The 18,086-nt window shown below is 33.9% G+C and overlaps 1 protein-coding gene across 3 annotated transcripts in view; it reads left to right on the top strand.

The window, feature by feature from the left end:
- The first annotated feature begins 1,077 nt into the window (after positions 1–1,077).
- abca12 (ATP-binding cassette, sub-family A (ABC1), member 12) overlaps positions 1,078–18,086 on the top strand; it is a 67,851-nt gene continuing 50,842 nt past the window's right edge. For 2 of the 3 annotated variants that reach the window (XM_024286516.2, XM_036209634.1), the window contains exons 1-18: positions 1,078–1,480; positions 4,686–4,763; positions 4,873–4,966; positions 7,799–7,937; positions 9,442–9,572; positions 10,402–10,472; positions 10,910–11,080; positions 11,168–11,361; positions 11,442–11,560; positions 11,660–11,766; positions 12,590–12,736; positions 14,581–14,747; positions 14,895–15,028; positions 15,480–15,610; positions 15,944–16,108; positions 16,355–16,563; positions 16,804–16,937; positions 17,269–17,383. In XM_024286516.2, the coding sequence (XP_024142284.1) occupies positions 4,698–4,763; positions 4,873–4,966; positions 7,799–7,937; positions 9,442–9,572; positions 10,402–10,472; positions 10,910–11,080; positions 11,168–11,361; positions 11,442–11,560; positions 11,660–11,766; positions 12,590–12,736; positions 14,581–14,747; positions 14,895–15,028; positions 15,480–15,610; positions 15,944–16,108; positions 16,355–16,563; positions 16,804–16,937; positions 17,269–17,383 (2,294 nt within the window). In that variant the 5' untranslated portion in view covers positions 1,078–1,480; positions 4,686–4,697. Of the gene's footprint in view, positions 1,481–4,685; positions 4,764–4,872; positions 4,967–7,798; positions 7,938–9,441; positions 9,573–10,401; positions 10,473–10,909; positions 11,081–11,167; positions 11,362–11,441; positions 11,561–11,659; positions 11,767–12,589; positions 12,737–14,580; positions 14,748–14,894; positions 15,029–15,479; positions 15,611–15,943; positions 16,109–16,354; positions 16,564–16,803; positions 16,938–17,268; positions 17,384–18,086 lie in introns of those variants that run through there. The other variant, XM_024286515.1, reaches the window with a different exon arrangement.

Genomic DNA, 18,086 nt, shown 5'->3' with positions numbered 1-18,086 from the left:
AATTAGAATTTGCTTTAATGTATTTTAGCCTTGACTTTTACACATATTTCTAAAAACCAGAATGGTGACTTTTTCATGGTGGACTTCTTGGAGTTCAACAATGCAATAGTTTCGAATGTCAACCTATTTGTATGTGGCCCAACCCTCAGCTTTCTGTAATCCTATTGTTTTGCGACAATATATCAGTATAATGGAAAAAAAAGGTCAGGGATCATCGTTTGGTTGCTTGTCAGATGCTCATAAATTAGCTCTCAGTGAAAAGAGGAGGTGGATATTTTCAAGCCCTATTGCATAAAATGTCACATTATTAATATAGATTATATTTAATAAGATATTTATAACTTGTTGGCTGTATGGGGAATTAGTGTGTTTCAGGAGGCGTGATATGTATCCAGTGTGCTGATTCGCTACAACTTGATATATAATTTATTACATTATAATTTATAACACTTTATAACATTGATATATAATTTATAATATTTATAACTATAATTTTACTTTTAGTGTGACCCTCTCTAAATCTAAAATAAACGAAAATACAGTGGGATTGTTTTCAGAAAACATAAAATATGTCTAATTATGTCAACCAAAAATACTGAAGAATAAACATTTGAAATAGGAGAGCTTGGGATTTATTTGACAGAAAAATATCTTACAAATTCCAAGCATCATAGATCTGATTGTGTTGTGTGTGTTTATGCAACAGCAGCATCTGAAAAACAAACCTTTCTCCCAATGGAACTTCCTGTTATGAAATCTCCGGCCCCAAAGGAAGTCTGCCAAAACACCGCTGATAATTATGTGTAATGATACTTCTGATTTACATTCACGTGTAAAAGAAAATACATTATATATATATATATATATAACTATATATCCATATATATATATATATGTAACTATATAGGAATATACATATAGGTATATAACTATATAGTTATAATAGTATATATATATATATATATATATATATATATATATATATATATATATATATATATATATATATATATATATATATATATATATAGTCTTATATATATTTTTAACATTGCTTTTTCAGTTTTATTTATGCGGGAACTTTCAGGAAATGGTGCAGGCTGTGATGGACAAGGCCTCATTAGCATTTAATCTGGAAGAGTCAGGTCACGTGTCTCTGTCAGAGTTTCCGTCACACAGGTATGGGCACACCTTTTTCTCACAGATTTGCGAAGGAGGAGCCTGTGAAGAGTCGCTGTCAGGTGCACAGTGATACTCACGGAGTCCTGACTGCTACTGTCCCAGAACCGCAGTGTCATCCAGGAGAGGATTTTCCCATTTCTTTCTAATCTTTTGCGTGAATTTCTTGAACTTCCAATTGATGGAAAAGGCATCCTGTTAGGAGCCTCCTGCGGCGTCATGTCCCCGTTAAGGAGCCCGCGAGCTGCGAATAAATAACACGAAATTTAAGAAAATAAAAGACGACGTCAGGGGAAACCAGGTAGGTTCTATTTGTTTTATATTGTTGTCATATTACATTAAAAATATAACTAAAAAATGCATTGTTAGATGTTGTTCGGTTAACCTACTGCACAAGTCTTTTTTTAAAGTTACTTTATATCCTTTTACATCCAAAAACAAAACAAAAAATAAACGAATTAAAGCAATTTTTTCTGAAAAACTTATTTAAAGAAAGTAGTATATTTTAGTGTAACACAAATTCACGAAATACTGAAAGAGTCATTAAACTTGAAGCTTACTTTGTAATATACTATCTATATATTGTAAATTTAAAATGTTCCAATGTAGTCTGAAGAACTATTCAGTTAGTATACTCCCTAAATGAACATGGTCTTTAGTACTTTTTGCAAAGATTTAGTGAGGTAAAAATTTGTGATCACCAACCAATCAACCTGTATCCTTTAAATCCTTATAAAAAACATGAAACGCACATTAACCCTTTATAGCAGTTTGTGTCGGAATGAAAGACTTCGACATTGAAGCCCATTAGGAGTTTGTATCGGCAAGAGTCTGGAGATACCTATCACGATACGATATATCCCACGATGGAACCAGAGACAATATTTTACTTTTTTTTATTAGGACTTATATATTTTATTTAATGATCAGAGCATTAAGCACTACAAATGTATCTCCTAGTTGATTTTCCCCAAGCAAAGTGATGGTGCTCTACTTTTGGTAAATTAAGATATATTTTTTCAGCATTCAACTTCGTTTGATTTACATTAAATATTTTTCATTATAATAAATAATATATAATATATATATAATATATGCTGTAACCTATAAGGTTCTATGAATATGGTTAAAAAACAGAGGGCTACTTATATCTAGCACTGCGAAATGTAGCCAAACCGGTACAGGTGTCGTGTCAAGGTGGACAGCAACTTGGCATAGTTTCGGTAAACATCCCAAGTTAAAACTACATTGTACATGTTCTATTAAGCTTTGTAACAATCATTGTCACAACAAAAACCACGAGGCTGAAAAAACATCTAATAAGCTTGTTCTCGCAAGATCTTGAGTAGAGCTGCTCGAAGAGGCTCGGTGTGGTGTGCTGCCAACTAGTGGTTGGGAGTTTATGTGTAAAACAACAATAAGTCGCTGAACTACGTTTGCTTATAAATAATTCAATATCGTCTTGGCTGCATTTGAAATTGATATCGCCAAATGAAGTATCACGATATTTCATTGTATCGATTTTTCCTTACACAACTATTGGCCAAACCGACCTGGTCCAGGTAATCACCTGGAGTTTGAAACAAGTGACCATGTTTGAATTCTTTATAGACCATATTTGATTTCCTACACTGTAAATCTCTACCCTCCTGTGTTTCAGTAAGGTCAAAAACCATGTGGCCTTTTCTCAGCCATTCAGAAACGATTAACACTTCAACACAACATAGGTTTGCTATTCAACCAATAAACATGGAGTTCTTTATACTTTGTCCCTTTTCTGGAGTCAAATTTTTCAAAAATGTCTCCAATGTACATTTCTGTATATTTATTCTAAACTAATCGAGAAAAGTTGATGAAAGTCAAACATTTGATAGTGAATAGTTGTGCTTAGTGATGACACATGTTTTTTTGTGAAGAATCTGTGGAAAGAAGTGGTGATAAGAAGTGACCATTTTTATACATATATCTTAGGAAGCAATGCATGCTTATAGCACTTTTGATTTAAAAAACAGAAATAAAACCAAGAGTATTGTGTTCTAATGTCCTATATGTTATATAACACTATAAAGGAATACATGGATAATTTTAACCAAATTTTAAAAATTGATTTGCAATAAATAGGGAAATTTTGACATTTTTGCCAGTTTGTGATGCTTTGATAACTGTTTTACTGAGTGAAATTTTTAGATAACTACCACCACAGACACCATACCACACGAGGCTGTGCGCTTTGATCAGTTTCCTCTTCAAAGTTCCTGTATATACGAACCACAAGACCTGCAAATGTTGCAGTGGGAAGGGAAAATTGTAAGGTCAAATGTAGTCTGCAGGGTCCAACAGTGAGCATTTTGACATTTGTTGGGGAGTTTATTAAGTTATATTACATTATGCTGTAAAGATTACAGTATGAAAGATATACTGTTATACACTAAATAAAACTACTTTATGCTCATATGTTACATGTTTGTGTCATGTATTTATTGTTGTACAATTTATTTACAAGTCTATACTCTTCTGTTTCTATTTTGAAACACACATATGTTTCACTTTGCAGTTGATTTATGTTTTATATTTTATAAACAATTGTTTCACCAAATGAACCAAGTAGGATCCATTTGCTCACTTTGATTTTCTGCAAAACAATACATTTTTGAAAAATGTGAATGTGAAAATAAAAACATAAATATAGTTATGGACCACAATGACACTCTTAAGTTGATTTTTATTCATTTATTTTATTTAACTTTTGTTTTACCAGGAGAATAGATTGACAACAAATTCTCAATTACAACGATGACCTGGCAGTTATGAATTTTATAAAAATTTCCATGAGGCCCATATTTAGGGTTAATGACTTATATTTATTTATTTATTTATTTTTTAAATTTTGTTATGGGACACTTTTCCTTAATTAAAAAGCTACAGAAATACACCTAAATCCACTTTTTATAAGCAACATTACTGTCAATTTAATATTTTAAAACCAAATAAAAAATAATCAACACTAAATCTGGATTCACATTAAATGTTTCATACTATTCATTATTAAATGCTCACTGTGAACCTCTAAATGTAAATCATGTGAACAGGAAAATACAAAAATTATGTTATTCATAAATACAACACACTGGTTTTGATCAGAGAAACAAATCCATTCAATTCACTTACTGTCAGCATTTTAGAAATACGACTATGTTGCCGCAGGCTTACAACGGTTTATAACATAACTGAGCTAATGACAATAAAAAAAAATACACATACTATTTTTTTTAAAGTGCATGTTATTGATGTAACGACAGGAAGTGGGAGAAAGTTTTATGTGGGATACAATTAACTCACTGGTCATACTTTGGACATGCTTGGTCTATAGGACTCTTATACTCAAGTATACTTCATGAAATACTACTTTTTACTAACTATGTTTTGGGATGAAGTGACTTCAAAGTGATTTATTCTGAATGATGAAATCAATTTGTAATAAATATTGATTTTTTTCTTCATTTTAGCCTCCTGCACTGATGGCTTTCTTCCAACAACTAAAACTACTTTTATGGAAAAATGGCCTGACGGTCACCAGACGACCGGTGAGTGACCAAAACAAAACACTCACATTCACAAGAAACTTCTAGAAATAGATCAGATGCTCTCAGATTTTATTGTGAGGAGAAAATTTGACATCATCTTGTGTTATAGTTATGGACCTTGACCTTAATCTCCTGGCCTGTACTCATCTTCATCATCATGGCTGTAACCCGTCACCAGTTCCCCCCAATTGTCCGGGATGCATGTAAGTGGAAAACAATAGTGAACAAAAGTGTTTGCATTCAGGCCTGTGTTTAGACACACACAAAAGTTTTACTTCGCTGCTATTCTATAAAATTCTGATGAAAAACAGCTAATCACAATTTTTGATTGCATTGCTAGAACTTTTTATAACAAATCAGGGCTGTTTCATATATACTTATACTCAGGAGGTTTACTGTTTTATACATTAAAGTTTAAAAAAATATTTCAGTTACTTCTATTTGGGATAAAGACTTAAAACTCAGAACTTTTTGTTTAATTTTGCCCAATAATTCCTTTACATTGTCCTGATTTTGAATCTTACAAACCAGTAGCTTTCTGCTTCTTATAAAACAATAGTCATGTTTCATAACCAAAATAAACAAACGGAGAGTTGGATTGAAAAACTTAAGATCCGAACCTATCCTTTTGCTTTTGAAACGGTGTGAGGGCTCTTTCATTGTTTGAATTCTAAGCATTCAGATCATGTTTGTTCTTTTAAAAGAAGTACAAGCAAAGGTGTTAAAGCTAGGAGTGTCGTATACATATTTTCATGTGTTGGCTTTTTCACCTGTTGCTTTAGCTGAAGAGTCAATCATAAAGTGACAGGCAAAAAAAAAAAGTTAGCAGAAAAGATACTTAGTTTGTTTCAATTACATTTTTCTTTTAGCTACAATAGCACTAATACAATAATCTAAAGTCTGTTAAATAATAGAAAAAGATAAGGATTCAGGTTTGAAAACTCTATTTTTTTTTTTTTTACATTTTGACCTCCTTTCTTTTGTTCAGTTCAGCCTCTTTGAAATAGATCATATTCGGAGGATGCAGAGAGTCATTTGTAATGTAATAACCCTTGTGGGCTCAGATATAAAATCTACCTGTTCAATCATGACAACAGAATAGCTCGTTTTATGTTTGCTGGAGACAAACAGTGTCGTGGATCACACCCAAAAACTAACAAAAGCACTTTTTCCAAGCGTACAGTCCGTACCATAAGTTGACTTTTCACTCTTTGAGCAACTCAAATTCAGCTATGAAAAACTGGCTAAAGTGTTGAATCTATTTTTAAAGACTTTTAAATGAGGAAATATATATATATATATAATATATGTAAATATTATATATATATGTATATATTTAGACCTATGTCAAAACTTTTCACCAGTTTTCACTAATGAGTTGAAATTAGTAAAATATACTTGTACTTCTGTACAGCTAACCTTTAATATTTATTACAAAGAAAGATTTTTTTATACAAAAAAAGGAAAAATGTGAAGACCCACTGAAAAGAAAAAAGTTTTTTGTGTGTTTTAACATGTTCTTGTAGCATTTTTCTCCTAATTGGAGGACCTATACACAATAATTTATGATTTAAATTATGTTTCTGAGTATTTCCTCATTCAAATCGCATTGGATCAGAAAACCAGATGTTGTACAAAGCTCAGATAAATGATGTAGTTACTGAATGGGCTTACTGAAGTCTCTCTCCTCCACTCCGCTCCCTTGGGTGCACCCTGCCACGCTCACTATTAGGTGTTCGAGAAATTATAACCCTGCAACGCTCATGTGCTTGTCTGATTTAAAAACTGTACGGCTGGATCAATACAATTTTACTCGTTATTTTATTATATTGCTAGCTTGAAACTATATGCTTGCAGGTGAACATGCAGACAGAGCTCTCAGCTACAGGGAGGGGGGCGGGGTTACTCCGAGCTAGTCCCGCCCACAACCCAGAATTGTATTTCTATTGAGCTACTGCAAAGATATGTTTTAAAAAAAATGACATAGAGTCTTTGATTTTGGCAAAAGCAAAAATTCATGGTTGGAGTGGGGGCTAGTAAATGAAATAAAGTGCTTCCAATGTTTTAGTCCAAATAAATAAACCAAAATAAATCAATAAACTAAACAAAAAATCTTAGACAATCTTATGGATATTGACAAAATCCTTTTGTACATAATGTACACGACATGCAAGTGTCCACTGGCTTTAAATATCAGCGTAGGCTCAGATTGTTTACTATGAAACAGGACACTGACCTTAGCCAATCATGATTATAAACCCCCCCAGTTTCCCCTCCTGACAACAAAGCAGTGGCCAGAAGTACCTTTGGTTTGGACAGTTATTAAAACTAAATAGTAGTTGGTAATGGTTGAAACAAGAAAACTTTGCTACTAAATTGTTATCTAACGCCATTACCTTTATTGCATACACTGCTTGTAATACAGTTTTAATAATTCCTGATGTTTAACAAGCAAGTTTCTGCTTTTTAGTTCACTTTTAATTACTAAAAACACCCAAACAATACATTGTGTTATTATTGCATTTAGTTTTTTTTTTTATTACTTGTTATTATCTGTTATTTTTATTAATATATGTGGATTTTTTTTAGCTCAGTGTTGGATCAATTGAAGTTCTCTCTGAAGTGCAGTTTGTGGAGATGCATGCTCTGAGGTCTGCTGCTTTTCAGAGTTTGAACGTTGTGCGATGATGATTTTCCTTGAGAGTGAAGGCTGCAGTTTATTAGGAGGAGCAAAACATAAAAACATAGCTGCCTACGGGCAACAACACTATTGATGTTTGTTCCGTTCAGTTTACTGTAAAGTGTTTTTTTTTTTTTTTTTGGTAACTTGATCTTCGACCTCTCACATTACATTTTTTTTGTTCTCCACTAAAGCCATAGCAGAGATCTTGCTTCTCACAAAAGATGATATGATTGAAACCCAGAGCAAAAATGCTGATAGAGATACAACGGGTGTAGCAACCTGCCAGATGTTCTTTTTAAATCTAAAGAGAGACCAAGGTATTAAGGTAAAAAGAAAAATCCTTCTCCTTTAGGTTACGTTTCACCGAGGAACCTACCGAGTGCCGGCTTCTTCCCTTTCCTCCAGACCCTAATGTGCAACACAGACAGCCACTGTCACAACACGTCACGGCTGGTGGATTCTACCGCCTCGACGTCATCCCGAGACAAAAGGTAAATCTGAACCCATCATGTGTTTAATGACATGCTGATGTTTTTGTTTTTACAGGATAGTTTCTTATTATCCGTAGACATTGACGTGTTTTTGCTGTTTTTAGATCCCAGATCGACAACATTCCGCCTTTTGTTCCTTCTCCTTTCACTTCCTTGCTTCTTTTCATTCTCCACCCCATCACTTCTTTGCAATGATTCTCAGCACTGATGAGAACCTTTAGTCATGGAGAACCTGTCTGGTTTGTTGATGATGCAGATCTCAAAAGATTTGGTTTGCTTGAGATATTATGAACTTTAGGGCTAGTTTGCTGCCTTTTCAGTCCTGTCTGGGTTTGGATTTGGGGAATAAATAGATGACATCAGCCGGGTTTTCATTATTCCCTTTCTTCAAAATAAAACAAAAACACTACTCAAATGTGTGTAGTGAAAAAAAGCATTTTTTAAGTCAATTTTTACCTAATTTGGAAGATCCCAACTTAAACATTTTGGGTTTACTTGTTTCTTTGTTCACAGTTTTATTAACAGAAGTTTGCCTGACTGTCAAATGTGAATTGGTGATGTTTGGGGTGAATTAGCCTGGATTTCTGGGTTGACAGCTAGACTTTGACATTTTAGTGACACTTAGATCTTTCAAAGTTTGAAAGAAAGACTCAGTTTACATTTTTTAACTGATTTTTATCACTATGTGGTCAAAAAATTTGATTATCAATTGATTAAATCTGTTCTTTGATTTCCCACCTAAGCAGTTTCTTCTAATTTCAGGCAAAAATCCTTTTGGTAGTTCTTCATAAACTTTATGACTTTATTATTATTTCAGTTTTTATTAATGTATTTTATAAAATAAAAAAATATATATATATGAGCACATTTGTGTTCATTAGTTACACAATAAGAAGTATTTTACACAATCAAATAGAATTGGTTTTCCATGGAATTATTAATTTTTCGTTTACATACTTGATGTATTTAATATTTGCATTTTAATCAAATTCCCCATAATTGGTAGTTAAATTAATAATATATGATTGGAAAGCAAATCCATATTAAATTTGAAACGCGTCAGTCCTTGGTAGAAAGATCAAATTTCATTTACATGTACTTTCAAGCTGCACACATTTTTTAACTTTCTATCAGTGGAAAAAAAAAACTTTTTGAAGATCAAGCAATTGAATTTTTACATTTCTGTAATTTTCCATCAAATTAAGTTTTTTTTAACGTTTATAATCTTTAATAAAAACTGTCACATCATGTTTAAAACTCATATGCATAAAACACCTGGGATTCATTCAAGAGATAGTTCCTTTTTCCACAAATAGCATATTTGACCCATTTACTCTGCAGAAAATGAGACAATTTGACCTAAAACGTAAAATTTGCACCTCTTTTAACACTCTGACCATACACGAATGTTTCACTTTCTCAGAAACCCAACATAGACTTTTTTTTTTTTGCTGAAAAAGCTCAGGACCCGGAGGTATTTGACCCTTTTAAATGTATGTTTCAGGTCTGCCGACATGCCGAAAGCTTCTCCATTTGCAACCCTGATTCAAGGAGGAGATTTTTTCAACTTTGCTCTTCCAAATGACTCCCTAAGTGATCCTGCAGCATTGGTTAAAGCCATGGAGAGCATTTTTGGTATGTTACTACTTGTCAAAATTGTGTTTTTATTTTTTTTCTTCATTAATTTAAAAAGATAATGAAAAGGGGAAAATGATTGGCGATTGTGTGAAGATGTACATTTTAACAGTGTTGAAATCTGGCTCAAACTGCAGGGACATTTGTGATTTATTATTGCATAAAATACCAAAAATGTGACGTTTTTAACAGCTTGTTTTTGTTTCTTAATTGCATAGATAACTATTTCCTCATTTTTTAAAAATATTCATACAGGCCTGAGTTGTGACGTCAGTTTAAACAGAAAAGGGACTTTCTGGCTTTTAAAAACAGGCAAGCCAGAAACATGTTTGATAAAAGCTGTTCAAATACAAATAAAAGAAGCTTTCAAAAGAAATACAAACCTATGTGTGAACAAAACATGTGCAAGACCAGAATCTCCAGTTTTGTGATATTAAGTGCTATCAGAGTAAGTAAAAGTTCTGAAAAGACATATAGTCTTCAGTTTTTTAAACTAATTTTAAATATTTCTTCTAGTTTTTCAACTATTGCAGAACTAAGCAATTTTTACGTTTTTAGCTAAGAGTTGGCTGAGTGGAGTTTCGGTGAATTATTAAATAAAAATAAAAAATTCCTAGTATGTGCTGAAATTCAAATGTTGCATATCTAAATATTACACATATATCTTTGCATATCAAGTTTTTTTTTGGGAGGAAACACCTTGGGGATATAAAAAAAAAAACATCTCATGTCATTACTTTTGTTTTAATAACTGATTTTTGTCTTTTACATTTCATTGCAATAACTTTCACCAGCATCTTGTTCAATTATGTTATTTTTTATTTTAAAGGGTCTTCTTACCAAGGAAACACCAACAACATCCCCCTCATGAGTGCCATCAACTCCACTTTGCATGAAGAGGTGAGCTTTTATAAAATTAAATTATTTGTTTTTTATAGTTAAATTTATTCTAAAACAGTTTAGATTAATATAATCTAACTCATTTTAATAAAGCAAGATTTTTCTAGATTATTTTGTGTGGCCAGAAGATTACTTCAAAGGGTTTTGTAATCCCTGTACTGAGCAAGCAAAGAGTAACTAATTAAATTCTCTTTCTCTGCTTTTCTCAGACAATGAAGCCAAACAGGTTTTGTGTGACACTAGAAGAAAGAAAAAAATGTGTGAAGGAAGACGTTGTTGAGTCATGCAAATGAATTCAGGAAGCCATAAAGCTAATTCCCATTACCACTTTATTTATAAATAGGAATGGATTTAGAATAACCTAAAGCGCAGAGGCACTGAAACAATTTAATGTGTTTTCCTTTCAAGATTTATTATAAAACTGATTCCTTTTGCAGGAGACCATTGACAAAATGCTGGAGTCCATAAACATTTTGAAAAGGGCCGTCTGCTCTTTGACTCTGCCCATGATAAACACAAGCCCTCAAAGCACTTTCACCAACGCTGTGGTCACTTTCTGCAAAACCAACAACACCATGTTTGAAGTCTCACTTCAAACACTAAACCAGGTATGTTTGCATGTCTTGCTCCTCTGAGATTTCTAGTTCTGCCTGCCAGTGTTTGTTGGAGCTCATGTTTTATCCTCTGTTGGTCAGATACTGACAGACATGTTGCTGACAAAGCCAGAGGAGGTGCTTTCAGCAGCGGGCTTGTCTGTGTTGCTGTTCGATCGGCTGCAAAACGAGACCACGATGTGGGAAAGCCTCCTCGGTCTTCCTCACGTCCTCTCCTCTGGTTCTGTTGACGAGGCGCTGTCCAGCACCGAAGCCCTCCTTACAAACATGCAGGGGTAATCCTGGGACTCTGAAGGGACAGTCAGAATGAATTTATGTAGAAAATGCATTTGCTTACACACGAATTTTGTTTTAGTGCCTTGCACGTCATCGAAAACTCATTCCCTGGCACAAATGAATCGATCGCCGCCATGCGTCCACTGCTGGTCCGAGCCATCAACCTGATCCACTACGTTCAAAACTGGCCTGGCAAAGGTACCACATCAGTCAGCCTCATAGTTTTTCACAAAAACCTTTAGTATTTAATTCTTAAAAATTTGTTGAAATAAATACATTTCTCCACTTTGCTTACAGATGTTTCCATTCCTCTTGGAGAGATTGTGACGCAGTCCAACAGCTCATTGATGACTCAGTCGGCAGTAAACTATGTCCTGCATCACATTCACATACCACTTGACAAGGTATGTACTTTACGTAAAATGTTGTCACTGAATATTTGCAGTTTAAAAAAAATGTTTTTCCAAACATATTTATGTATCTGTATTTGCATTTTGTATTGTATTTTTATTTTAATATATAAGGCTAATTGGATTATTTCTGGCTTTTTTTCCTGCATAATGTGGGATAACAACTCTACCCACACTAAAAAGTGAAACATTGGATCAATTAACAAAAGCTCTCTGATTTATTACATTTAAAATTATTCGTTTTTAGAAAATTACATTTTTGAGTTGAGTAAACTAACAAAGTACAGCACTTTTGTTTAAGGATCCAATGTTTCACTTTTATTAGACTTTAATGGAACAGAGTTCCATTGTAAAGTTGTTCAGTTTAAGACATTCAATACATAACTATACTCACACTTTACTCGTTTGAAGCAGAGTATACATTACTCTACAAAGCTCCCAACCACAGTAGTCAAACTGCTCATCATATTTTACCAAAGTTGTTCTAAAACATTCACAATTAGTTTGAAGTCAGTGAGCACCATCAAAGTTCATCCATAAGGCGCAGTTTCAATTTCTGAGAAAACTAAAGGAAAATAAAGTAAATAATTGTTATACTTTCTGTTTTTGCCGTTGTTTTAAGCTTGTTGCCCTGCAGCAAACAAACCTGCCACACATTTTTGCGTCAGTGTGACTTGAATAACAGGAAAAGGTCTATGAACTGCATATTAGAAGTGAAAGAACTGGTTTTATTTTTGGTGTGTTTTTATCTTCTTTTTTTTGGTATTTGTGGCAGCATCACTGTTTTTTTTAAAAAAGGTTTAAAATTCTCTTGTAGGCCATCGGTCTGATGCTGGACAAAGAGATTGTGCATCATTACCTGTGTGAAAACAGCAGCAACCCAATGTGGCTGGCAGCAGCCTGCAGCACGGGGAGTGTGGACATGCTCCTGAGCTGGATCAGCCCCGAAAAAGTGGCAAAACAGGTGAGCTGGTATTTAGCGTGCGGCCGCCATCAACAAGGAGAACTTACATGCAGGAAGCATGAGTCAGCTTCTTAGTGTGTGGGCGGCTTTCCCCTTCTTCTGTAACTGTTATGTTGTTGTGGAGATGAAATGGTTTGTCTGTGGTGACCATAGCAGCATCAGCGTCTCCTGAGGTACAGATACCTCAAGGACATCCTATTAGTTATACTGTGACCATCTGCATGTGTTGATGTGACAGTTTGGAGTCCATTTAGTCGCTCTTTCTATTGTATCTTAATAAAATATGTTAAAGTTGCTCTCTTCTGTTCTAAAAGCCCACAACTGATAAGTAATGTTAGCTCGCTGTTTTGGTTTTTAAAAAAGAAGCAAATGATTTACTTCTCTGAGGAAGGGGTTAAACCAAAAGCAAAACGAATCTTTTTCAATTATCATTTTAATAAGTAAAATGCCCAAAAAGTATGTAAGCTTCCTTGAAACTTTGACTTAATTATGCTCATATTAAAATAGCTAAAAGAAGAGTTGTATGATAATGTCTATAAACCTTTATTGGAGTTTCCAATGTGTTTTAGATTCATTTGAACTGAATGTTTCTGTGTTTTAAGCACAGTTTTTGAAAAACTCCTTTATTTAAAAAAAAAAAAAACATTGTTGTACTTGTCTTTAACTCTACCAGCAATAGCTGATGCTCACCTCTGCCTCAGGGGTTGAGCCAAACACATTACCAACCATTACCAGTTATGGTTTAGGGCGGTCGACCTCTGATCGGAAGATTGCAGGTTCGATTCCCGCCTTGCCCGCCCATGTGTCGAAGTGTCCTTGGGCAAGACACTCAACCCCACCTTGCCTCAGGTGATAGGTTGGTGCTAGTGTTTGACAACTCAGTAATCGGACTGTAACTGTAAAACCTTTAAGGAAAAGACTATACAAGTATACACCTTTACCACACTTCATTTTCCCACCATGTGACATTTCTGCCATATTTTCTTTCTGTGACAGGTTCTCTCTTTTCTTTGTTTCCTGGATCATTTCTATTTAACACAGCATTTTTACACCATGATGTAAAATATTGCACAAAACAATGAAATAAATAAATAGATAGATGGATAGATGGATGTACAATTATCAGGAGAGGCTGTTGTAAAACAGCAAACTTCATCATGTAAGAACAAAAAATGTTGAAGGCAAAGTATTAGAAACAGAAAGTAGGGTAAAAAAATGAAAAGTTTGCTTTTTAGTTTTCATATAATGCAACACAAATACATCATTTTTTAAATTTTTTTTGTAAGTAAAACTGTCACTGGTATGCAGAAATTTGACTCTAGAGAGCATTTGGAAGATGTTATTCCTTGATTTTTAATAAAAAAAATCAATTTGTTTTATTTTTTAAGACCTACTTTGTTGTAACAAAAAGGTCAACAGAATTGGTAAAGTGATAAAATGTACTAAGTTCTCTTTTAGATTTTTTCCCTCTAGGTATTTTAAGTCTTAACAGCATTTACTTAAGTAACTTGTGTATGGGTAGAAGTTTTGCTTCTTTTAAATAAACCAGCAAAATCAGTTTTACTTTAACTCTTTTTTGGAAGTTGATGCTGATTACAGTTTTTTTTTCCCTTTTCTTTTTAAGAAGTTTACCTGTTTCAAAAAAAATGATTATGCAACCAGAGTTTCATAATTTAAGTTCCTGGTTTTATAAACCAAGTTTCTGATTTACATAATGTTAAAAAGCTAGGTTAATTAAGAAGGTTAAATGCTACCTAGTATCTTAAGTTCATGTAAACAAACCCAATGAATCTCTCTATTTCTTTTTTTTCTTTCTTGTTCATCATGCGTTCTGTAAATCCCAGACCTTCCTTGCTTGGAGTAAGCATGTGGCAGCCCAGGATGTGTCCTTTGTCAAGGGGTTGGTTCACAGTATGATGGGCAGTCATTCCTCAGAAACACCCAGTGGCTTCAACAGTACCCGGTCCCGGCGTAGCGTGGACACACAACCCCAAAACGCAGAGGAGGAGCTGTGAGTACCCCGCCATCTTCTTTGGTTAATCGTAGGAATTTCCTACATTTCTTCATTTTGAAGCATTGCGATTAGACACGTGAACAAAGCTTTCAGAGATATTACAAGTTGGTGTTTTGGTGTCATCATGACTGCATTCTTTGGCAGGTTTTGGTGGGCCGCAAAGCTGATTTTGGATGCAGCAAAAACAGATCCCAAGCTGGATTTGGTCGTCCAGAGTCTCTTCAGAACTGCCTTTCAAATCATAAAGGCTGCAAAGGAGACCTTGTACACTCTACAAGGTAAGACGGAAGTACATTCAAAAAATAGGTACAAATAAAGTTTCCAGTGTGAGTAGAAAATTTGCTTTTTTTATTGCTTAAATTACAAATTTTCATTATTAATTTACATTATATTGCTGTGAAAAAAAGCTTAAATGAATTGACATCCTTTCTCCAGGGGTTTACAAACAACTGAAATGTTGAACTAAAGAGGGATTATAAGAACTGTGTAGGAAAATGACATGCACATATACACTTAAATGAAAATAGATTATGTCATAGTAAAGGAATTTCTAGTTACTTCTAAAGCCTTTTTGTCGTACAGCTAAAGAAACATGACATTTTAGAGGTAAATTTGAAGGAAAAATGACTTTTAACATCATTCAAACAGGGGAAAAGAAAGCTTTGTCACACAGTTTGTCGTCATTAACCATGATTTGTCCTCTTGTGCTTTCTAAACAACAATTTCCAGAAATTATGCACAACTTTCTGAAGGACTCTGATTATCTCCAGCGGACTTATTGCACCGCGCAGACAAACCGGTCTGAAGCAAGCGATTTGATTAGTCACCTCCTCGACAGTGTCATGGAATATGTTGTGGAGGTATGCTGGTATTATGAAAATTCCCACTGCATTTTCATAATTTTATTTAAAAAAAAGTAATTCTTTTTTTTTCTCAGTGTTTTTGCATGGATTGAGTCATTCTTTTTAGTCTTTTATGGTAAATATCAGTCAAAAAGTTAGTTAGTTAGTAAGATTGTGTATAACGTATGCTAAAATAAATATGTAAACTTTGACTTTTGCTTACAGGTCTTTTTGTTTACATTGGTAATAAAGTAGATATTAGTAAAGATTAAAATTGAAAGTAAAGAAACGCCTCTTATTTTGTTTAAGTGTTTAACACAGTCACTTTTTGTTTTTTTCCTGCTAAATTAGTCTGTGGAGTCAAAGTACCGGACATGTGAAGAACGTCTGGAACCCTTTTTGTGGCTCTTGCCCCGCAAAACCATCAGTGACGAAACATGGGGGGCACTGATCTGTTACAACAGCTCCGCTCTAAACGAAATCCTGATGCAGGACTGGGGCGAATGGTTTCAACAGGTAAAAACAAACATCATTCTGTTATTATTTTACATTTTTATCAAGCAAATCAGCTATAAAAGCCTTCATCATTTGTTTTTCTTTTTTTGTTGTTTGCTTTGTGAGTTTTTTTTTAAATACATTCTGTTCTCTTTCATGCCTGAATTGATATCTAAGATTCAAAGCCAGTATCTCAACCAACCCTTCAATTCTTTGAACACAGCTCATATGTCAGCTTATCGTTTGCTGTTATTTCCTAATCTCCAGGTGCAAGGAGTGTACTACACCCTCACAGACCAAACAGACCTCAATGTCACCCTTTCCATCTTCCTATCTGAGTGGCACGAGCTGTATAGTAGCAGCCTACAGTCCCAGGAACTTTTGAACAGACTGAGCACAGAGCTGGGTGGAGCACACTGGTTGAGCTGCATGCCGTACTCCACTACTCACGATCTAAGCTCAACTTTTCTACACAGGTGCGGACAGCGTGTTTGTACTTCACTTGCAGGGTGGCATTCCTCAGATTTAAGATTGTCAAGGATATGGCTATTATGTATTTTTTAAAAGTTATTTTATTATGGAAAATTGATAAATTAAACTGTACCTGTTAAATAAAATAAAAAAAAATATATATTTAAAAAAAGGTGAAACGAAAGACTACCTCTATTTGTGGTTTGAAGCATAGTTCACGTTTTGTTTTCTGTCCCTTCTTACAGCGCATTAATGTTTTTGCCAAAGTTTGGAGAAGTAATGGAAAAGACTGAAATGTGGCCTGAGATGAAAGACTATTTCTACATGATGAACTGGGTTTTGAACTACAGACCTGATAACACAACCCAGGCTGCAAACTGTAAGTTCAACTCCTGTTTTTTAACAAAATAAAATGCTTTTGACAGAATCAGTTTTGATTAAAATAGCATTACAAAATGACATTTTTAAAAATGACTTTAATATAATGTAAATAATTATGTGTTTACTGGAGGAACCATTTTTTAAATATTTTTTTCTGCTATATTACCATTAAATACATTTTTGTACAAATAAAATAGTACTAATGCAGAACTTATTTTTGTGTTAATGTGATTTAACCTTGTCATGACTTTAGAACACACTAATATGCATCCATATTTGTTTTAGCTCTTGGAAATGTTAACCAATAAAATGTTTACGTTGTTCTTTAGGTTCTGTGAAGACGGACTCATGGGCGATACGCTGTGATGCTGACCTTGAATGGCCAGAGTTTACAGATGCAGTGAAGGAGGCTCTGATGTTACCCAGCCAAGAAGTCCTAGTGAAGTACGTGAAATGTTAATCTGAAATTTAATTCTGTTATTATAGCTTTAGTTTGTAAGTGAAGCCTTTTTCTGATAAATCGATGTGCTAGATCAGGGGTCTGCAACCTTAATCACTAAAGCCTTGTTTCCACTGAGCGGTTCGGTCTGATATTTTTAGCATTTCCATTGTTAAATGGACCCATTAAACAGTACCAAACTGTATCTCTTGGGTTGTGGGTCTATTGAAACGTTTTATAGAACAGTTGGGGCGGAGCTGCTGTAGACACCTATTGATTGGCAGGAAGTGATGACGACATCTTACTACAATCTTTTATCAAACATTAAATTTGTGTTACACACGATATACCAGAAGTAAAACAATAAAAAGAGCTGGATGACCTCCATTGTTGTTGCTTTTCAAGTCGTCACACTACAATGACACGTGGAAGCGAGGCTTAATTAATTAAGCAATTAATTTATAAAATGTTACTTTTAAATATTAACAATACTTGAATCATAAAAGTGCTATTTTTATTTTTATTTATAAAAAAAAAAATCAACTTTAACAATTTTGGTATTTGACAAATTTAAGATTAATTAGGATCCTCCTGCTGCAGCAGATTTACCTCATTTAAAAATGTAAAGAAAAATAAGTAATTCCCGACATTTTGTACCAATAGGACTTTGGTTTTTTCATCATCCTTTTTCTCCTTTTACTATATAAA

The sequence above is a fragment of the Oryzias melastigma genome, linkage group LG21 (genome assembly GCF_002922805.2).
Source record: "Oryzias melastigma strain HK-1 linkage group LG21, ASM292280v2, whole genome shotgun sequence".
Taxonomy (NCBI): domain Eukaryota; kingdom Metazoa; phylum Chordata; class Actinopteri; order Beloniformes; family Adrianichthyidae; genus Oryzias; species Oryzias melastigma.
This window is presented reverse-complemented; position numbering and strand designations above follow the sequence as displayed.